General features: G+C 42.7%; 1 protein-coding gene across 1 annotated transcript in view; it reads right to left on the reverse strand.

Annotated features, from left to right (window-relative positions):
• Positions 1 to 22,779, reverse strand: part of kcnh8 (potassium voltage-gated channel, subfamily H (eag-related), member 8) — a 54,151-nt gene extending 31,372 nt beyond the window's left edge. The window contains exons 1-3 of the mRNA XM_085792114.1: positions 22,518 to 22,779; positions 6,049 to 6,282; positions 2,645 to 2,776 (exon numbers count right to left, since the gene is read on the reverse strand). Coding sequence (XP_085648240.1) covers positions 2,645 to 2,776; positions 6,049 to 6,282; positions 22,518 to 22,593 — 442 coding nt within the window. The 5' untranslated portion in view covers positions 22,594 to 22,779. The remainder of the gene's footprint in view (positions 1 to 2,644; positions 2,777 to 6,048; positions 6,283 to 22,517) is intronic.
• Between the last annotated feature and the right edge of the window lie 521 nt (positions 22,780 to 23,300).

Here is a 23,300-nt window from a genome sequence, read left to right on the forward strand (position 1 = left end):
TCCATAACGCGGTGCAGCCTTGGGGGACGCGACACGGCAGGAGCAGAGAGACAGAGACATGCTTATTTTTAGATCTAATGAATTTCCCAGCGCTTTTATAGCCATTCATGTGAGGGTAGAGGGGGAGTATATGTGGGAGGGGGGCTGGGTGTTGTGTATGGGTGGGGGGATGTTGGGCAGATAGGGGAGGTGGGAATTCTGTAATACATGGAATAGATGAGAAGTAGAGGTGGTGTGGAAAGGGGGGAGAGGAGAGGACAACAGCAGGAAGCTCCAAACAAGTGTGAAAATTCATGATAGAAAAAGAGGCAAAAAAATAGAGAAGGTGAGGAGGAGACAGACAGAGGAGACTGTTGACGCCACAGTCTGGGTTTCCCTCTTTTGCACACCGTGTCCAGTCAGTGTGCAGGACAGAGAGCTAACTGGGTCACATCCAGAGTGTCTGACCGTCCTTGAAAGGCTCCCTCAGCACAGATGGAAACACCCCTCTGATGTCATAGAGTCTACGTTAAGGCAAGACACTACAGGCAAAAACACTGTTTTTTCATGTACTGATCAATTTTGAGATTTTGGGAGATATTTTTCTTCCTTAACATGTCTTCTTTCAGAAAAGTCAGAAGAAATGATAGAACATCCACATTAAGGTGGTAATTTTACTTCATTTCGTCTCTTTCATCATCGTAGATTTCTCCTAAATTCACCAAAAGTTAACATGCTACCGTGACATACTGTGCTGTGTCTGTTGTCTGACCCATGTCATGTCAGGTATCATTGTAAAGCTCTCTCTCTCCTGAACAATGATGTAGGCTCCAGAAATTTGGATTTTTTAGGGCTGGTGTCTATTTTCTCATTTACAAAGTGATAAAAAAGAGATATCCAAAATCCCCTCAGTAAAAACTTCTGACTCTCATATGTCAACAAAATAAAACAAGAGTTTTGAAAGGGGCGTTATCCATTTTTCAGATTTCGATTCTGGAAATGTATAGAAATTAACGCATATTTCATCAGATATTGCCTCATTTACATATTTAAACATAAAATTTGACAAAACTTGTAATACAAAAAATATTTGTCTTAATGTAAGTGATAAACTTGGGAAGTTTCATGGTGATATCTGTTATTTAATTTTTTTACCCTATTCACCTGTAGTGTCTCCCCACTCCAGGTCGCCAGTGATTTCTTCTCTTTGTAACTCTGGTGTTAAACAAACTGAAGTTAACCTGCACTCACGCTTACTCACTTTAACTCACCCCTGCACTGGTCTAAACGCGCACACACACCCACCCCCTGCTACCTACGTACGTGTGCACTGAGGACGGCAAAATGCAAATGTTCTCTGAGGCTCACCAAGCATATTCTCATTTAAACCTGCTTGTCAGACCCCGAGCCCATTATAGTGAGGCGCACATCTCTGTCTGACAGCATGCTGCATCAGCCTCTTTCCTTTTCTATGAAAAGCATTTCATTATGTGAGCAAAAATAACTTTGCTTTCTGCTTCCCGTTCTCTCTTATTTACAGTAATGAGAGTAATTAGGCAAATCCAGGCGAGGCAGGAGGCCTGAGATGAGAGAAGTCAGTTTGCTGTCTTCACAGACACACGTACTGTGACCTTCTCTCTTGCTTTGTAGGTTGCTTTTGGCTTTACCTTAGATGTTGCCCTTAAGGTAGCCCTTTGAGGAAATTGATTTTGAGAGCAAAATTTGCAACTTTGTTGTTGATGGTCGTTATTTGTATTTACAATGATGAATATCATTTAAATACCGGGAGGGCAAACATGAGGTGAAGTTCTGACAAAGATATCGGAGTCATTACTGCGCCGGAGTCATCAAAGTGTTTTATGTTGTCTAAATCTACATGTGCAGTACTTTGCGGTCCACCGTCAACACCGAACACCTACAGCAAGCAGGCAGGAAAGATGTTTCTCTTGAAAGGACTGCAGCTACGAGAACTACAAACAACATTATACTGCTGCGTACAGATATCAGCTTCATACAGAACTGAGCTGTCAAAATACCTTAAAGGGCATATGAAGCGATATCGCCACTTTTTGTTGGAGGAAACAAACTTGTGCTCACCTTCAAAACAATAACATAAAAATGTTAAAGTGTAAGTTTAGGATCTGTTTAAACTACAAAATATTGCATTGTTTAGTGTGATGGATAAATAATAATGCAGTCTCTTCTGTTCTCTTAACCACAACCTTAAAGAAACCAAAACCCACAGGCTAAATGGATGATAACACACCTACGAGGGGCACAGCGAGTACACCAGCGCTTACCAATTTGATGCCAAAATTCTGTTTTGGGTACAGTACTGTACATGTCATTGTTAACAATATGTCTTCAAAATGCCCCAGTTATTGTTTGTGGGGTTTTTTGGCAGCTGGCATCCAGTGCTCCATGGGCATTGTTCTCAAATGGCATCATGATCTTGTTTAGGCTAACACAGCCACGGCTCATAACATGATCTGGGTGCTAATAGTGTTAGCAGGCAGCTCTCATTACTGTCACAATATCACTTTTTACTGTCAACACATTTGTCAAATTAAACTGCTGATTGCACACAGAGTATATAAATGTGTTTGTGTATGTGTGTGTGTTGAATTGTGGGTTTTCCAACAGCCTCACATACACACACACTGACCTTCCTTCTTGTCCTCTTGGATGGCTTTAGCCTTAGTGTCGGTGATGTCCTTAAAAGAAGCCAGGAAGAGCACCACGTCCCCCTTCTCGTTCTTAATTGGCACAATATCCAACAGGCACCAGAACAGCACCGCTGGAAGAGAAAGACACTCTTATTAACACTATTAAACACAGTCTCTGATTATACTGGCAATGTGTGTGTGTGTGTGTGTGTATACGATATGTGTGCATAGAGCAACAGACTGACACATTCCCAGACTTATTAGTAAGCCTATCTACAGCTAGAAGTCCCTGGGGAGAAGCAGAGCCTTTAAACAGACCAAGTTTCTTTTCCCCAAGCACAGTGAGAGATGAACCCATCTCTGAGGTCCCATCTCCTGCTAAATAGATTGCTTTTCAGAGGAACTGCGGGTCAGCATCTGTGAGCATGTGTGCTTCTGCTAGTGTGCTCATGTGTTCAAGTTTGGTTTATCAAAAAGATGCGAGAGGACTAGGGCGCAGAACATATTTTGTCATATATATTTTGAGCGCATTGGTGAACCTCATCTTTATCTTTCCTCTTCCTTTCATTTGTGTCTTTTCTGTGAGTATAAATGAATTGCTGATTAAGAGGGATTTCCCATGGAGTTCCCTCCCATCACTCCCACGCACTACATCTTCCTTGCCTGGTGATGACTCAATTACAGTGTTTTTGTCTGTGTGCATATGTGTGTGTGTGTGTGTGCGCGCGTGCGTGCGGATACGTGCGTGTCTGCGAGACACGGCGGCACTATCAAGCACACACAGTGAGAGAAAGAGCGTTCCTGATTGCGAACATGCAGTTTTTTTTCCCTCTTCTTCTCAGGCAGACAGGCGGAGGGCAAACTGAGTCAATCAGCTACGCTTAACTTTCAGGACTCTGCTGTGACAGACGGAAAGAGGGGAATGAGACAACACAAAAAAAAATGGCTGAGGCAAGGGGAAGAAGGAGTGAGATAAGCAGCATGTGAGGCAGACAAACGTGGGAACGGTAAAGGAGGGAAGACAAAGAAAGAAAACGGTGTTGCCTTGAGAAAGTGAGAAAGATGGAGGGAGGTGGATAGGCAACAAAGGGACAGTGGGGGAGAACAGAAGGGAGGAGGAGATTTGGGGAGGGGGCTTTGTGATGGAAAAGACAACCGATTGAGAGCCTGAGTAGCGTAGTAGACAGTCACATCTGTGATGGTATTAGCAGAGCTGTGTCTGTGCAAACTTCACTGAGCTGCCTGCTAAATCTGCTTTGTAAATCAGTGGAGGAGAAAAGCACAGAATATGTGGTACAACGCAGCGTCACAACACCGCACCATAAACAATCCTCACAAGTTGCTGTCAAAAAGGTGCATTTAATAGCTGCTGTTGTGGAGCTTTTAATCCTAATGCACCATGGGGTTTCCTTGCACACCTCTCTGCCCACATCTCCCATTTGCTGCTGTGTGATTTCAGTCATGTCAGGTGTGGTGGTGTTGTGTGCATTGACAGCTTTTAGAGAAGCAATTGAAACAACCAGAGCTCAATGTGAAGGATTAAGAATGAGAGCCTTTCACCATCAAGACTTAACAGAATGGGTTTAATTAATAATGAACTAAGTGTGGGGCAGAAAGTGGCACATTTATCCATGCATTATGGGAATGTTCTAAGATCCTCCCATTGTGGGAAAAAGTTATGGATTATATGAGCAAATCATTAAATTGTGAACTTCCCAGGTCACCAAGATTATGTGGTACCCCTGTTGAACAAATACAGTTTTAGAATATTAAAAACTGGCCCAATAACATGTGCACGAACTATTCTGAGGTGTTGGAAGGAACCCCAAGCTCCCACAGAGTACGTGGAAAACACAGATGATGGGGACTGTGGCGTGTGAGAAGATGTTGGGGAGATTCAATTGTGAAACTGATAATACTGATAATAATATTATGATAATATTATGATAAAAGAAAAATGTGTTAATTTGCCTGCCTTGCCTACTTACTTACTTACCTGTCTGTCTTATTTTTAGTTAATTTATTTTCAGATTTTTCATTTTATTTTATGTATGTATTTTCTTTTTTTTCTTTTTACTATTATTACTATTTTTGACCTCCATTCTGTCTGTTTTGTTTAATGTTCGTATGTCTGTTGCAATAATGAAAATATAATAAAAACTTTGAATTGTAAAAAAAAAGAATGAGAGCCTTTTCTGCCTAGCTTGGTCATGGAGCGAGGAAGCGACAAAAAAAAACGATGACAAGAGTGAATGAGCTAGACACAGCTGCTGAACTGTGCTGCGACAACTCTTACATCAACACATTCCTTTGATCAACGGGAAAAATGTTAACTGTGCCTAGCAACCACTCTCAGTGGCAGCTGAAAACGATGTCAGATACATCAGCGTACATTGACAACTGGTTAGGGGGAAAAAACAAAACAAAACAAAACATAACATACCCTCTTTCCATAATCAGCTATCAACATCACTCTCACATTCTAGCCAGCACTGGAAGCTTTAAAATAATCAGATGAATTGGGAATTTGAATGTTTCCATCTTCATGAAAACTGGGAAAACTCTATAAAATTAAAAGTTCAGACTGTTTTGACAACTTGTTTTCATGCTCAAGAATTAACATTTACAAATTAGATTCGATATGATGATACAAGTAACTAATTTCCTCTCCTGTTTGCTCCTGCTTTGTGTAGAGAAAAATTACAAAGATTTATTTTTTGTGGATTCCCACAGCTAGCTTTAATACAAGAGAAAACAAAAGGAAGAAGCATAAAAATGGGAAAAACAGCAATAAACACATGGCAGGGCACATGGCACCATCCCACATCACAGTCAGCATCTAGGCCTATCCACTGATGCTCATTATTTTTGACTCCATTTTGTTGGCTGTCTAGCTGGCTAATCAGTGAGGCACACACCAAACCGCACCACACCACAGCCAGCTATCTGGCTCAGACTATTTGAAGGAGACAGGGTTAAAGTCCCCAGCTGACAGCTAGGAAAGTTCAATGTGTCTCAGTGTTAAGTAACAACTGAGACTTTTGTGACACTTTTCTTTGTTTAATTACCTTTTAATGAGAATAGACTAATAAAAAAAAGACAAAGTTACCCATTCCTTACTTTGGTCATCACTTCAGCTGCCCATGGCTCCATCTATGCCAATTTAAAATGAAGCTTCTTCAGAAATAGCTACAGAGAATTGCCATCCATTTATGGAAATATACAGAAAAAGTCCCACATGGTAATCGCTCTGTCTGTGCACTCGCTAATGGCTTTCTGTGCTTGTCTACTTGCCTCAGTTCCAGCACTTAATTGGTAAATGGTGGAGGACGGTGCAGAGCCCTTGTTTTATGGTAACATAAATGGGAATGAGCACAAAAGAGATCACGTTTGCAAGTCTCACCTGTCTTTTTGTAGAACATGATCTCATCCTTAAACTCCTTGCGCTCCTCCAAGGCGTCGTCGATGCTGAGGATGATGCTTTCGCTGGTCTCAGGCCCAAAAAGGAATTTACAGGCACAGCTCTTCTGCATGACCTCCGCCCGGGAAAATCCTGTGAGCTCGCAGAAGCCATCGGAGCAGTAGACGATGGGAAAGCCCTTCGACACCTGAGCATTGGCCAGGATGAAGTTGCTGTCTGGAAGAGAAGGAGGAAGGAGAGGAAAGGTGAGCAGGAGCTGTGGTGGAACTGTAGGCCTACTCTTTTTCCTGCCTATTCAGACTCAGACAGGCTATCTGATGTGTTTTTGATGTTCCTCTGTGTAATTTGAAGAAATAATGAGCAGTGAGTTTAGCCTCGTTTAGTTCAATTCCCAGCTCGTCTAACAAGACAGGAAATACACAGTTAAACTTTCCCAAAGGCTGTTTAACATATCTCCACACTGAATGTAGTGACATGAAAAATAACATGCAGTCTGTTTTTCTGACTCTAGGCTTCCAAGGAAACATAATAAAACTCCCCACGGACCAGACAAATAGTTTTTAACTATTCATTATTTTTTCTCCTTCATGAATCCCTGGAGATCCAAAAAACAAATCTCTTTGCAACCACAGATCCGCAGCACTGCAATGTGAAGCAATATTCCTGAATAGCACAGGTATGGACATTGTGAGAGCTAGTGTTTGTTAACTTAAGACAAATAAAACTGAAACCAGCTAGAACTAATATTGGTGTTTTTTGTCCACTTAAAGAAGAACTATGCAAGTCCAGTCGTTTTTCCGCTGTTTTGCTAACCCTCCGCCTGGCCATGTGCATTTGTTTACAACGAAGCCTGCGAAAAATCAATACATGCTGGAGTAGTGGATAACGTTATATAACATACAATGTTAAGACATGTTGTTTGTGTAGTCGGCCAAGTACTACACTGATGTTGCGAGGTTGGTTTTCAGCCTCCATTCTCACTCAACAAGTCACAAGTCATGTAGTTAACAATCACAGTTACTCCGGAGCTTTTTAATTAGGGTAAAAATGTAGCACAGCCATGGGAACAATCCTGCTTAGTTTCTCTTTAAACACAGGGATATGCCTCTACATTTAAAGAAGCATCTTCTATATGTAGTAAGTAGCACTTCAATGCAATATATAATATTTAGAGCTACATATATTATATATAGCTAAACCACCTTATAGCTTGTGGTCACATATTTTCATATCCTGCAGAGGCAACATTAACATTAATTTGCTCTTGTTTGTGGTCACACAACTATAAATCAAAATTTCACTCTTTTAGCTCTATTTTTGGTCTCTACCATCTCTTTTGCTGCCTTATACTCCACTATATTAAGCAGCTTGTGCTGAATTTGACTGTCTTTGTCACTGCTGAGCCTGAATCACAGCATACAGAGGGTTTATCAGAGCTTTTTGCTGAAACCATCTGTCTGCTATGATTAAATCTAATGAAAGAGGTGACAAAAGTTGTAGAATTGTGGGCTGTAAAAACCAAGAGCAGCTTTAAAGCAACAGAGGAACTGGATATTACAGTCTAGGATGTTGTAAAGCTCCAATTGTCAGACCACCACTTTAACCTCCCACGTTTGAAACTTCAGATATTAAATATGGAAACAAATTCAACTGGTCAAGGAGTGCCTCTCTGGGTGTTTAACTGAATCGCCACGCATTAGCCACCGGGACTGAACTGTAACTTTTAACACAGACACAAAGGCTGATGGCTGATCCTAATCTCAGGCAGATGAAGGCCTGTGTGGGCTGCAACAGGAAGGTCATTTACTTCAATAAATGACTGATTTATCAACACAGTGAAGAGCTACTCTTGAAACTCATTCCCTAGTGTCAAGAAAGTGACCCTGAATTCATAATACCTTTAGTGAGAGTTGCAGTAAAGAGAGGTTATGTGTTGAGGGGATTTTTTTTTAGTAAAGGAAACAGTGAGAGTATGGGGATCTGTGAGGATTGTGCTCCAGTGATGACAGCGAATACAGAACCGCATTAGTGCTGAAGTCTATCACAATTAATTAGTCTATTTTTGCCGAGCTTTAAATACCCAGTTGAAGTGGACCAGCTGTTTATACCTGAATCCATCTATCATGGCACACAAACACAACACCCATCCACACAAACAAACACCCACAGTGCCAATGTAGTGCAGAATGATGCTGAGCTGTGCTGATAGACAGCTAATGTTTACAGTGCAATGCCTATTACACAAGAAAGTGGAGCTTGTGTGTGTGTGTGTGTGTGTGTGTGTGTGTGTGTGTGTGTGTGTGTGTGTGTGTGTGTGTGTGTGTGCGTGCCTCTGTAACTCGATAAGCAGTCAAACCTGTTCAAACCCTGCCCAATACATTTGGGGACATTTTCATAATAACAGGAAATAACACACACACATACATTAAGCCGGCCATATACACAAACACACAGGTTGATATAGAGCTTGTTGGAAACATCCTGCAAAGTGACTTGTTTCAATTACATTTCATTACAAAATTCAATTTTCTGCATCGATAAGTCCTTCCTCCACCAACCCAAATTTTTAATTGTTTTATGTTGTACGTCAAGCTTTGTTGAGGGAAACCACCTTGGATTTGAACTGGGAATACAACAGCATGGAACAAAACCCTTGTATGTGTCCCTCAAGAGGAATGAGTAGCATGTTCCTCTTTTTAATCCCATTCAGCAATGAAGCACTGTTTCTGCGCACTCGCTAAAAATTGCGATTCTTGTCACTTTCATGAATGTGGAAGGGAATTTAGGATTATGCAATAGAACAGAAACGAATAAAGGGTATTTTATGTGCCGAGATGTGGGCACAGAAAAATGTTGAACATCAACAAACTTTACTCTAGACTTAAAGGTACATTGTATAGGAATTACTCTAGCATTGCGGTTGTATATCGCAAGCAACTCAGTCGTATTTTTCATGCTGCATTCATGTGAAATTGGGCAGACGGATGACAGCCGCTGCATGTAACAGCATAAACAAGCCTCTATGTAAACAAGTGGTCCGTCAGCACGAGGCAAAACAATACACGTGACAATATGTTGTCATGGCGATGTGGTATTGTTTACCTGAGCCACGTTTTACCGGCTTTCTCTCGACTTCTGTGACTAAAATGACATCTGGTTTGTTAGCGTCGGCCGTCTGCCCGACTACAGGTGAATGCAGCATCAGTGTAACGCTCCATTCCTCCTCACTGCGTTACCGCGGTGACTTTTCACAGACGCCACCTCCACCTGAGCCGACAGCTCCGGTGTCTCCGCTGAGTTTCCGTGGTTTCCTACCGTCACGCTGCCACTGAACGTAAAAACATGGCAACACCACATGGCAGCCAGCACCGAGCTTACCCGCTCGCAATACTTTTTTTCCCAGTTGGGCCACGCCAAGACCTGCCTTGCTCCGACTCTGATTGGCTGCCTCTGCAAGGCTAAGCCTGTACCTGCATCTTACCCTAACCTTAACCATTCCCTTCTTCATACCTAAACCCAACCGGCAGAGTAGAGGGCATCGTGATAAGCCAATCGGAGGCTTAGTGGGGCAGGTCTTGGCGTGGCCATAGTGGGAAAAAAATTCTGCTACCCGCTCGATGTACAGTATGAATGATATGAACGGCAAATTCAGAGCTGAAAGGAACACTTCAGTTTGTTGATGGGGGTGATTACTGATAAGTGAAAAACAGACTTTTGAACCAAATAATCGATTTTCGTGAATAGATAACATGAGAAGTTACACAATGTCCCTTTAAAAAATGTTTCAGTTTATTGTCAGACATTATTATTTTTCACTTTTTGACTATTAATTCTTGAGGTTATGACATGCTGTACTCAGCAAAGTAAAATAAACCAACAGATGACAGCGACACATTAATCATGTCTTTATCTGGAGACAACATCTAAAGATAAAAGAGATCAAATCCAAATTAATCTGAATCTTACATAAGCCTGTCTCAGAAGTGAATCTAGTTAGTGTGATTTTATTATTACCAATTGTAATGATGGACAAGACGATGCACTTGTGGTCAACATAGATGAATAATAAGAACATAGTAGTGATAGCCACTCAGGAAGGAGAAAAAAATGCCCAGAGAACATCTCTTGTCAGCGGCAGTGCTCTGACTGGGTGGCCCAAACAGATGGTCAGAGCAGGTCTCAGCGTTGGGACCGGCTGTCAGATGTGAGACCCCTCCGGCTCCATGGAGCGACACGACTGCTGGCTTCTCAGGGACCCGGAGCAGAGGCCTGTAGGCTGCGTGGTGGCAGCTCCCTGAGCACGAGAGGACGGCGCTGCTGACAGGGAACGAATGCTTCACCATGGAACACTCACTGTATTGTGTTTGACAGTGGATTACTTTGCCAGTAGAACTGACGGGTATGATGTACGCTGCATGTTGGGGCCGACACTGAGTTTCTATCATGTGGTGATAGAAGACACTGTCCTCAACTGAAAGCTTGTTCTGTATTACCTGTAGAGCCGGGTTCGCACCAAAAACACAACAACATAGTCCCCATGGTCCTTAAACCACAATAAAATAACTACTAACTACTTCCATTAGACAAGCTGACATTTGTTTTAGGCTGACATAAAACATCATTTACATTATATTTAGTCCTTTCCACCAAATTCCCTCATTTCCCCCTCTCCTTCCATCTACACCTCCCTCCTACTGCCCTACTTTTCCTGGCTCCTTCCCTCCCTCCTTTGCCAATGCCCCAGAATCACACCCCTGTTCCCCGTACCTTTGTTCCCCCTCCCTCTTTTTATATTCCCCATTTTCTCCCAATCACTCCCACTGCCCTTTGCCCCATCCCTCTTTCCCTTCCCTGCCTCCCTTATCGACCTTCGCTCTCTCCTTCATTTCCTCACAGCTGTTCTTTATGTCCCTCCTACCGTTTTGGATTTCCGCCTAATTACTCTTCATCTTTCTCTCTGCTCTTGAAATTCTGCCAGTTTATCCCTCTTTTCCTAAAATCCATTTCTGTCCTTCACTCTTTGTACACATTTATCCCAGGAGCATCGTCATCTTTGCACCCTGAAAGAAAAGTTCGAATCATATCCTCATCTGCTTTTTAGATTTCATCTCACTGTTTTCCCTCCTCCCCAACTCCCCCACTTCTTTGTCTCCTTCTTTTGTTCCTTTTTTTCCCCTCCAATTCCTCTAGTCTCAACCTCTTCATCACCTCCCATTCCTCTACTGTATTCCACTCTCCATTCTGAATTTCTTCTGGCTAATTGCTTCGATGTAGAAGCCCATAGATCATCTCCCCTCATGCTCACGCTACTGCATGACAGCTGCTGGAGAAACCCCACAGGGACGTGGAGAAGAGAGAGAGAGGTGGAAAGACAAGAGAAAAGAAAGAGAGGGGGAGGGCAAAAAGAGAAAAGAGGGCAGGGAGAGAAGAAAGAGAGCAAGAAAAAGGAAGAGAGACATGGTAACAGTGCCAGAAGTCAACTGGAGAGTGTTGTAATTGTTGCTGAATGACAAATTTGTAAACCATGTGTGAGCTATTAATAAAAGATACATCAAAACACCAGAGGAAGACAGCTATTTCCTCTGATCAAAAGAGGATTTTCCAGGAGAATTACACATTGTGACGATGCAAACTATATTTTCTGTGAGAGGCAAAGCATTGTTATGACTGCATTTACAGTTTTTTTTTAAAATAAATGCTTATTTATGTAGCGATGTCAGCCATTTCAAGCGTTCACACTGAGCTACTGTAATATACAGTACAGTGTATCGCTATCACACGTTCACTCATACGCTGGTGGTACTGTACGTCAGGTCAGGGGCTATTTGGGATTCTTTCTCTCACCCAACACGCAGACTGACAGTCTGGGAAACCTCCAACCTTCTGACTTGTGGATGAACTCTCTATCTCCTGCCAGAAGTAAAACAAAGTTGATACAGCATCATACTTGACATGCTGTCTTCTAACCAGACTAGAACCTGGGACCAGGTTTTCTTCACCTTAAAGGGACATTGTGTAACTTCTCCTGTTATCTATTCACAAAAATCGATTATTTCGTTCAAAAGTCTGTTTTTCATTAATCAGTAATCACCCCCATCAACAAACTGAAGTGTTCCTTTCAGCTCTGAATGAGCCGTTCATATCATTCATATCTACATGGAGCGGGTAAGCTCGGTGCTGGCTGCCATGTGGTGTCGCCATGTTTTTACGTTCAGTGGCAGCGTGACGGTAGGAAACCACGGAAACTCAGCGGAGACACCGGAGCTGTCGGCTCAGGTCGAGGTGGCGTCTGTGAAAAGTCACCACGGTAACGCAGTGAGGAGGAATGGAGCGTTACACTGATGCTGCATTCACCTGCAGTCAGGCAGACGGCCGTCAGTAACAAACCAGATGTCATTTTAGTCACAGAAGTCAAGAGAAAGCCGGTAAAACGTGGGTCAGGTAAACAATACCACATTACCATGACAACATATTGTCACGTGTATTGTTTTGCCTCATGCTGATGGACCACTTGTTTACATAGAGACTTGTTTATGCCGTTACGCGCAGCGGCTGTCGTCCGTCTGCCGTCTGCCCAATTTCACGTGAATGCAGCATGAAAAATACGACTGAGTTGCTTGCGATATACAACCGCAATGCTAGATGGGAGTAATTCCTACACAATGTACCTTTAATCTAATCATTTCTAACCAAGCTGACTGTTGTCCTACTGATGGATCGTCATGAAATCTCTTTGTGGCCCCAAGAAGATGAGTACTGGCAGTAATTCCCAAACTTTTCCTCTGGCGCAGTGAAATATATCAGTGTTATGTATTATATGGACTGCCATTAAATTACATATTCCTCCAAGTGCAAGAACTCGAGTGGATCCATATACTCTAGGCTTTCCTCCTCGGCCATCATGTCAACATTCCTGATGGTGCATCCCTTCAGGGCACTTTCCTAAACAAGTGGTGGTGGAAAAGACGACGGTGTTGGTGTGTGTGTGTGTGTGTGTGTGTGTGTGTGCGCGCGTGTGTGTGTTAATGTTATCTACACTCTGCCTTGTCCCAGATTTGCCATTTTAAGCAAACTACACACATTCACCAGCTCCTCGACAGCCCTGCGCGACCACTCAGAGCAACCCCAGAGCTATTTCAGGCACAACCCTTATGATGGGTGAGCAAGCATGAGGAAGCAGTGGAGATACAGACAGAGAAAGAGAGAGAAGCAGAAGCCAAGAGAGACACAGCAGGCAGAGAAAAAGATGGATGATGGAGCAGGTGAGGAAGTGAGAGATGAGGGGATGTGGACAGGTAAGGGGAAGAGAAGGGTAGGCTGAGAAATACACTGAGGCAGACAGATGAGGGTGGTGAGGGAACAGAGGGCAAAAAGGTGATGTGAAAAGTTGAAAGTAAGTGAGATGGAGCTGTGAGAGGTGGAATGATGAAAGATGGAGATGTAGTGTTGTAAAAAAAAAAAAAAAAAAAAAAAAATTGGTGGGAGAGTGGAGAGATTGATTGAAAGACCTCCTCACCCTGTTTTCTGCCAAAAAAAATTCACACAGGCCTCTAAAGAACCTGCTGCAAGAGCCGTCACAATGAAGTAGCCACAATAAAGTCCCCCCAGAGTTGCCATAGTTACCAATGACACACACCATGGCAACCAAGGTTACAATTGTACAGTTTGTCTCAGAAAAAGATGCTGAATCTCATCAACACACGATGGGATTATGAGATTTCACATAAATACATGTGCAAAGTGCAGGATGTTATCGTCAATTACTACGTGTGTTTTCTGTCAAACTCATACACATCAATAAGCACGCACAGTCGCACACACACATACAGTTACAGTTACATGCAATTGCACACACCGACACAGCCAAGCCAACAGTGGTAATCCTCTCACACCGTATCACTGAAGACAGAAAATCATTAGGAAATCCACAGCCTTAATCACTTCAGTGCCTCTTTATCATACAGCCCCCCAGGCTCTCACCAACTGAAACATTACACCAGTCATTACATCCTGGTAATTTCCCAGCCCACCTCTCTGCTTTTCTTTCTCTATCTCCCATGGTCAATATCTCTTTCACTCTCTATTGTTTGCCTCCAACTCTGCCCCCTCAAAATGTCTGTCATACCCTTTTGCTTTCTAACAAAGCCCAATCCTCTAATTTGGAAAATTAATTGAGTCTAAAAATGGCCGACTTGGCCCAGACTTCCGTTGGTGAAACCCCCGTTTGTCGATCGTTTTGGACAGTCCATTAGAGCCGGTGATTAGGAGAGGAATCTCGCTCATTAGGTGAGTTAACAAGGCAGAGCGTCCGTCCGTGGTGGCGAGGAAAGCTCTCATGCAGACGTCCAGGAAAGTTGGTTGGAACAGACGAAGTGCTTGCCCCCTTTAAGGAGGCAGTAATAATCAAGTCTAGTGACCTTAGCGTGAGGACAGTGTTTGCCTGCTGAGTCTGTACTGATGACGGTGGCTGTGCCCTCTACACTGGATACTTTGTCAAAGCCTTGTTAAAGGGACATTGTGTAACTTCTCCTGTTACCTATTCACGGAAATCAATTATTTTGTTCAAAAGTATGTTTTTCATTAATCAGTGATCACCCCCATCAACAAACTGAAGTGTTCCTTTCAGCTCTGAATTAGCCGTTCATATCATTCATATCTACATGGAGCGGGTAAGCTCGGTGCTGCTGCCATGTGGTGTCTCCATGTTTTTACGTTCAGTGGCAGCGTGACGGTAGGAAACCACGGAAACTCAGCGGAGACACCGGAGCTGTCGGCTCAGGTCGAGGCGGCGTCTGTGAAAAGTCACCGCGGTAACGCAGTGAGGAGGAATGGAGCGTTACACTGATGCTGCATTCACCTGCAGTCGGGCAGACGGCCGTCAGTAACAAACCAGATGTCATTTTAGTCACAGAAGTCCAGAGAAAGCCGGTAAAACATGGGTCAGGTAAACAATACCACATCGCCATGACAACATATTGTCACGTGTATTGTTTTGCCTCGTGCTGACGGACCACTTGTTTACATAGAGGCTTGTTTATGCCGTTACGTGCAGCGGCTGTCGTCCGTCTGCCATCTGCCCAATTTCACATGAATGCAGCATGAAAAATACGATTGAGTTGCTTGCGATATACAACCACAACGCTAGATGAGAGTAATTCCTACACAATGTACCTTTAAAGCTAGCGGATGCTGCTTGGTTGCTATTAATTCAAAACACTAACATTTTCCACACTCAGTCGATGCCTTCAGCTATCATTGTTTACAATCCGTGAGTTAGGCAGATGCTCAGGATCTTGTTGCTTTTAACAGGACATGCAAATGATGATGTTGCAGGAAACAGCTAATGTCTGATTAATACAAGTTAAAACATGTTGTCTCGAGGCACATAATTGTTTTTACATGTATATAGTGAAGTAGCAAGCAGTTGTTTCAGCAAAAAAACATCAACTGATGAGCCTCCTCTATTCTACCTGCCCAGAGGCAGATGGCAGATGGAAAAAAAAATAGTGGTTAGTTCGTGAATCATTCAGCCAGAGTGGCACATACTTTTTGTATGAGTTGGTGGAAACCAACAGAGCTAGAAAAATAGTGAATCTTGATACTTAGATTTGTCAGGTCAGTTGAAATACAACTTCAAATTAATGTTAGATTGTTTGCTAAGATGTTGATATGAATAACTTAAAAGCTGATACTATGTTTAGTTTGACACATTATTTTGGATTGCATAATATAATTAGAATAAGCAGGACAAATAATTGTTGAATTTGTCTTCTGAATGAGCCGTATTTCTGCCAGTAAAGGCAAAATTATCTTACAATTTTACAATCCAGAGCTTGCAGCGCAGAAAGTAGTCCCTAATACTGTATGATCAAACCTTTAGCACCAAAGGGACACATTTAAACTTCACTTTACTGCTGGTCACTGGTGTCATGGCAGTGTGTTGATAGGATTTCATGGAAAACCCATCTATATTCTACAATCTACATTGTTCACCAGGAGACAGCACATCCCTTGTGTTTATTTTTACCCTAAAATACAACCGCCTTGATATTATTAAGTGGGCTTTGGAGAAAATAGGAACAGCAGTGCCGATCCACTGTCTGTAAGAGCCTCTCTGCACCCCGCAGCACTACAGTCAATGATGATTGATTACTCCTTTACACTCTCATAACTGCACTCATTACTTCTTTCATGGCTGAGGACAACATAAGACCTGCCTTTCCACAAGTTAGCATACTCATATCATAAGATAACAATTTACTCATTTATTGAGGGAAATTTAACAGTTGCCGATGTCTTCCCAACAATAAAGCTTATTGTAACAGATGTGCGCAAGTGTGCTGTAGCTCCCTAGTTCTTATTGTGGGTCAGATTGAGCCATATAGGGACAGCACTCTGTCTTCTCTGGACAGCAAAATCTCATAGTGACAGACAGTTTTTAAACATTCACCTGACAGCAAGTGGTAATCATGATGTGGAATCCCACTGTTGCTTTTAACAGCTTAATTAGATGTGCCGCAGTTAAAGAAAGTTAATCAGCGGAGAGGAAACTTCAGCTCTTACCCTTATGCTCAAAGACAGAGACAGTTGAACACACACGCACACTTCACACCTAAAGTTATCTGACACAAACTAGCAATGCTCCACACTTTCCTTTTTTCTTCTTGCTCACTTCCTACTGTCTTCATCTCTTAACACCCAAACAGACTCTCTCTCTCTCTCTCCTTTACTCACACACACTTAAGCATTACCACCACCGCCCTGTACTGACTCAACACACAGCTGTTCCAAGTCATTGTGTCAGTGACTGTGACAGTAATTACCTGCCTAGTGGAGGTGGAGCTCCTGTGTGCTGAGAACTAGAAAATACCGATCCAAAACAACAGTGCAGGATGGGGGACACTTAGAGACTTTACATAGCCGCCTAACAACTGTACCACCCAAGTGACTGCTGCTTAAATAAAGAGCTGCAGGGGCGAGACCTTAAACCTGGAAATAGGTTTAAGCGTTTTATGCACTTCCAGTTCCCTCCCTTTTTTAATAGGTTTTTTTTTTGTTTGATGCTTGGAGTGCCACTCTAACACCATCATTGCAGGTGGAGGTGGGGGAAATGCCCCAGACATCTCCAGATGGCTCTAACACACTGGACAACTCTAAAAGGACATGATGAAAATCACCAAAATCAAAAGCTGTCAAGAAACAGAAAATCAACGAATCAGGAGTTACAGACGGACTATTCAGGAAAAGATTACAGGCAAAGCTGATAAGGTGCTGAGTCCACTCTCTGTCACACCACCATGGATTAAATAGGAGGCAAGAGTTGATTTTAATCTATTGAGTAGGCTATGGGAAAGGTGTTGTTGGTAAATACAAAAAAAGAAATTATTCAGACCACATGGAGACACAGATGCTAAGACAGAGACTGGCAGAGTGGGAATAGCTTTTGTCATTCCAGATAATAAGTTTGTCTAATGTTGAAGAATCACTGACAACCTACTGTATCAATAGAATTATTAGCCGTTCTGCTCTGAACTGGATTGACACGGTGAAACATGGCAGGATATAGAATTAGACATCACTAAGACAATACACAGAAGCTGAGGTGGATATTAAATTATTATCGGTGCCTGCACACATATTGGGGTGGAGGGGATGAACTTGCTGACAAGTGTGCTAAAGGAAAAACAAAGAGTGGTCAAGTTTGTATGAATATAAAGTATAGCAAAGTTAATCTTAAGAACATCATTAAATCAGAGTTGAAAAAGAAATGGCAGGAAATGTGGGATAGAGGAAACAAATGCAGATGTTGTAGCTTACTCTTCAGAGGCAAGTGGGGAAATGAGAAAGGAAAACCCGAGTAGAGGAGCCAGGACATCATGTCCAGGATCAGGTTTGGCCATAGAGGCCTAAATTGCACATTGAAAATAATAAACAAACGCCACAGAAACATGTAGGCTAATTCTAGCAAATGTCCGTCAAGCAAGACAATATCTCATTATAGACTAGGACTAGAAATGACCAGAAAAGCTCTGGGATGTAGGTTTAGTGCTTGACACGTGTTTCTGATCCACACTCTCGTCCAGAAGGTGGCGGAATGTGTCTACAACTGCCAGTAATCCTACTAAGAAGAAGCTTGAAGTGAAGTTAGCGGTCAGCACAAACTCAGGAACTTTGTGTTTTATGTTTTATCTGTAGCAAAGACAAAAAGTATCTTTGACTGTAACCTATTTCACGACGTAAATTGCGTCAGTAAATACACCACTCGTCATTATTCACAAGCTTGTAGCCTACGTGTCTACAGCGGTCAGTAGGCTAAAGGCCGGTTGCTTGCCAACCTGTGGCAAATTGAGTCTCCGTGGTTGCTACAGAAAACCCGATGTAGGGCCCAGTCTGCCTCTTGACAATCTCCTTATGTGTTTGTGTGTAAAGGCTACGGTGTATGCTCTGCACACTAACCTTTGAAGAGGAACGGTCTTTGTTCAACAGGTAAGCAGCTAAATCACTCTGCAAGTTGGACGGTTGGTGACGTAACTTAGAAATCACGTGACTGTGGTGTATTTTCTTCGAAGCCCTTTTTTAACTCATTGACTTGACTCGGGTTTCAAAACTCATAAAAGTAGTGACTCCTTTTTAATATTATGTTACCGAAGAAAATATTAACTTCTTAAATTTCGGAAATGTTGGGTGTAGGAGGAGGTAGGCTAATGGTGTGTTGGCGCCATACTTCCTCATACTTCTCTGTGCACAACTCGTAGCCTAAATTTAAACGATAAAAGCTGCAAGACTAGTGGTTACTGTACTAAGCTTAGTAGACGAAACATGTTGAGTTTAACACCTGACTAAAATCCCTTTACTTGCCATGATGTGCTGTCCCTAAAAGTGAAAGCAGCTAAACAACTCCAGCCAGATAGCTCATCACTTTCTAATTCATTGTAGCCTCCAGGCTACCCCCGAAGAAGCAGCTCTGCCCAGAGGATGTAGCCTATTAGCTAACCTCTTGTACTGTAAACACAACAATGGTTGAAGGTCTTGGCACAAAAAAACAAACAAAGTAAACAGTCAATCATGTAGGGGAAAACATACAAAAGGTTCCTTATAATTACATTATAATAACATAAGGTAGACGACACTGTGCCATGTAGCCTGCCTATGTCAACCTTTTTGGCTTTGAATGAGGCAATATACCTACTGTGATCCCCATTGACAGGCCGTGGGCATATTGTGGACATGATTAGGAGTTAGGCTACAGTGGTTTTGTTAGGAGCCAGATGACATGAAGATAGGCAATATTGTAGAGGGGGAAAAACCACACACAAAATAGTACATCATTACTGAAACATTATTTACTCTCTCTCTCTCTCCCTTTTAATCATCTTGTGAACCCAAAGATAGGCCCTATATAGGCCTATTGGCAAAATATGGGTGGTGCCTGCCTTCTCCAAGACTGAAATCATTCCTATAGAATAATAGAAAAGAAGTAGCAGTAGGGTCTAACGAGCAGCACAAAACTAAATACAGCTTCAGTGATGGACAGGTGGTGAGAATGGTCACCTAGATTTTGCATTGTTGTGGTGAAACAATGTGTCACAGCACTCTAATGCAGTCACCATAAGGCAGAGCTAGAGATAGATTCTGTTATTTCAGTTACAGTACGGATATACACCAAACCCAGCACAGTGAGTGTTTGTGTCTGCCAACCAGTAAGTCCACAAAGCTCACAGTGAAATGTGTAACACATATCCACTTTTGAAACTCCATAAACTAAGCTGAGCGATGACCTCGTTCAAAATGAACAGCAATTTGTGATCCTAAGTCAGCTCTGGGATGCAGCACCAATATCTATATTTTCTCCCTTATCTCACATCCTCTGAGAAATTGTGAGTATTTGAAAAGCTGCCAGTTTCTACAAACCAGCAGAAATAATTTAAAGCCTTAAACATTTTACATCTAGCCCACCATAATCTAAATGAGCAAGCAGCTTCTCCCAGCTGTTAATGAAATTGAACTTGAAGGTTTCTGGATATTAATTAGGCCTACCTCATAACCTACTGTAGGTTATTTCTTGGACTATTCCATTTATTTAAAGCAGAAGTAAGCGATCCGGTCGTTTTGGCTAATGCTGCGTTTCAGGCCGGCTTTTGAAACCGTAAATTACAGCTTCAAGTCACAACTTACGACTTTGTAGCGTTCCAGGCAACCCACTCGTGTTTTTCCGACCTGTTTTACCTGTGAAAGTCACTATAACGGCCACTCGTAACTTCCGACCCGTGAACTCGTACCAGATCGAACTGGTACCACTTCACAGGTCGGAAAAACACGTTGCTTTGAACGCACCATAACAGTCCTCGTCCTACGTCACCGCATTCACCCGCATCCCTTGGCTGCACACACAGCCCTTCATGCCGTTCTCTCTCCTCATTGGATAAAGGTTGTAGGATACAAGGAAAGTTTTCTCCTCGGCTCAGAGCAGAGCAGAGTGACTGAGAGACCCGTGTTTCGGTCCAAACACTCTATGTAAGTGATTGCTGTCGGAAGATATAACTATTTAAGACTTATACTAACACAAAAATATCGCTTACTTCTGCTTTAAATAAGCCTGGATCTTAACATTGATAAATAGGCCTATCTCCTTTTGTGAACACTCAAAATTTTAATCTATTTTGAAGGCCACCAGTAAAGGTGTTATTCTGACCACGATGCAGACCTGGTTAAGGACTTGCCTACTCTCACTGTTCATTTATCATGCTCTTCCCAGGGCCAAACTGCCTGCCTGGGATTTGGATGACGTCAAAGGGAATCACATAGCAGTGAACCTGGCGTTTCCCTTATATTTGTTCTTGGCCAGACCATCAGACCCAATTTGTCCTGTCAAGCTCCACTGCCCCCAGTTTGCCCCATCTTGTGGTCCAAAGCCAACGTTAATTTCCTCCACCTCAACCAGCTCAAGGACGGCAGTTCATTCTCTGGGCTTTACAAACCCCTTTGTGCTAGGTGCACTACCACTGCAATTCCCTTGTTGTTAGAACAGAGATCCTGTTCAGGCAGGTAAATGTTTGTCATATAGCCTGCTCTTATGCAGTGGTGCTCAAAGGGAACTGAAATAAGGACAGATGTCTATGGGTATTGTAGTGTTTTGTGAGTGCTATTACCATACAATGTCCCAACGAGTGGGGTATAAGTGGCGCCAGCTGATGAGCTTGGTTAGATACAGCTGCTAAGGGCATGATGTAATGTTGCCATTTTTACATAGCCCCCTATAAATAAGGATGTTTTACAGTTTATGTTGAGTATTGGCACAGATGAAAGAAATAACAAGTTAAAGCATGTAGTGGCAAAATACCTGCAGGTTTTAAGACACCAACTCTGACACAAAAAGTATATTTTTATATCTGAATTCAAGAACAAAGACGGCCCTTGACACAGCCCCAAAACAAAGCAAATCACTGCAAAATGGGTGGCAAAAGCCCAAAGATGAACTAAAACTAAACAAAATTGAGGGATAGGAAGTGGTAATAGGGCAGCTCACATGGACTAAACACATGTAGAGTAAAACATGTCTGCTTCGGACAAAAGAGAGGCAGAGGATGTTCATTAAAAAAAAAGAAGACCATGAGAGTTCAGACCAAAAAGTTGTCTCTTTAGAAATGCCTTTGTGTGTGCCTCAGCTCCGGGAAAGAACTGCTGTAATGCCGCCGCCGACCAATTAATTTTGATAAATGCGACTGCTGGTTTCAGACCGAGGAGAGGGGAAGATCGCAGCAGCCGCAGGACGTGTCGGCCAAAGAGCAGAGATAATAAAGGTGAACTCCACGGAGGAGGAGGAGGAGGAGGAGGAAGAGGAGGAAGAGGAGGAAGAGGAAGATGACTTGTGGACAACTCAGAAAAGTTACATTTGTTCAGGTGTGTTCACAAACATGATTTTTGTCAGACGGGCTTTAACTTGTGTACAAGTTTGGAGCCTGTGTGTGTGTGCGCGCCCACGTCCACCCCTGGTCGCTGTCCGCGGTGCTGAGGTTTCAGCAGGTTTCAGCACCGCGGACAGCGACAGTCTCAGCGCGCTAATTGGTGGCAGCGCGCAGGCTTTTCCACAACTGTCTGATCCAGACACATGAAACGATACTGAGTTACCTTTAAGTTGCAAGTCTGTCTCAGCTCTGTCTCTCTCCTGTGTGTGTATATACACATATATATCCCATATATTTGGGATGTAATAACATCTGTAATAACAAGGCCATTCGCATCGGGGGCAACACACCTAAAAATGCAAAATTGCATCTATGGCATTTACAAGCCTAAGCCTTAATTGATTTTTTTTTCTCCAGGTGTGAAGCTGTTAATTTACTCAAGGATCCCCAGGCTACAGTATGCTATGTAATCCTACAAAACAGAATCCACATCACCTGCAAATTTACACCAACTATAATAGCTGTCATTATTAAAAGCAAACTTACGAGTGCCATCAAATCGTGTGGCTATAGTGTCCAGAAACGTGTTCTGCGGCGCTAATAATCCCTTCATCACAGGCATTTTCCCTGCTTGATGTCGAAGTCCCCATCAAAGTTACTGAAGAGAAGGTGCAAGTGGTCCAAATGTGTGAGGCGCTCCCACTGAAGACGCTGAACCTATATGAACAAGCAGCTATCCGGTCAACTCAGCACAATGCGATCCCCAGGCGATGGGAGAGTGCACGGTGATGCGCGCCCCCGCGTGTCTGGAGCTTGTGTTGCGTGTGTAAATGACAAGAGGAGATGAAGCCTACAGGTGCAGTTCAGGTAATAGACTCCCTGTCAGCGATGCCATTATTATGCCTTTGGATTCAATGATCATCTCTCCTCGGCGCCCATTGGTGGAAGGCATCAATCACTCTCAACAACAACCGTAATCAAATAGGGGAGTTTCTCAGTGCTGGGACACGATGGCATTACAACAACTTTTACATACACGTTTTTTTCATGGCTTAGCAGGGAAACCCACTTTCTTTGTCTTTGTCATTAGTTTATATTTGTGCGGCTGCTCAGTATGCATGTGGCTTTAATTATCCAAAAGAACAAGCGGACCCGACTAATAACTCAATCGATAGAATTCCCATTAAAAGCAGTAAAAATGACAAATAGATTGATATCACTATTATCACTGACCCCGTTTCTGTCTTTGTTATACCATATAAATGCAGAATGAAGATGAACGGCAGTCTAACGTATGGCTTCATAAAATAAGATGGTAAAAGATAGCTA

The sequence above is a fragment of the Trachurus japonicus genome, chromosome 11 (genome assembly GCF_045865225.1).
Source record: "Trachurus japonicus isolate A0001 chromosome 11, Traja_1.0".
Classification (NCBI taxonomy): domain Eukaryota; kingdom Metazoa; phylum Chordata; class Actinopteri; order Carangiformes; family Carangidae; genus Trachurus; species Trachurus japonicus.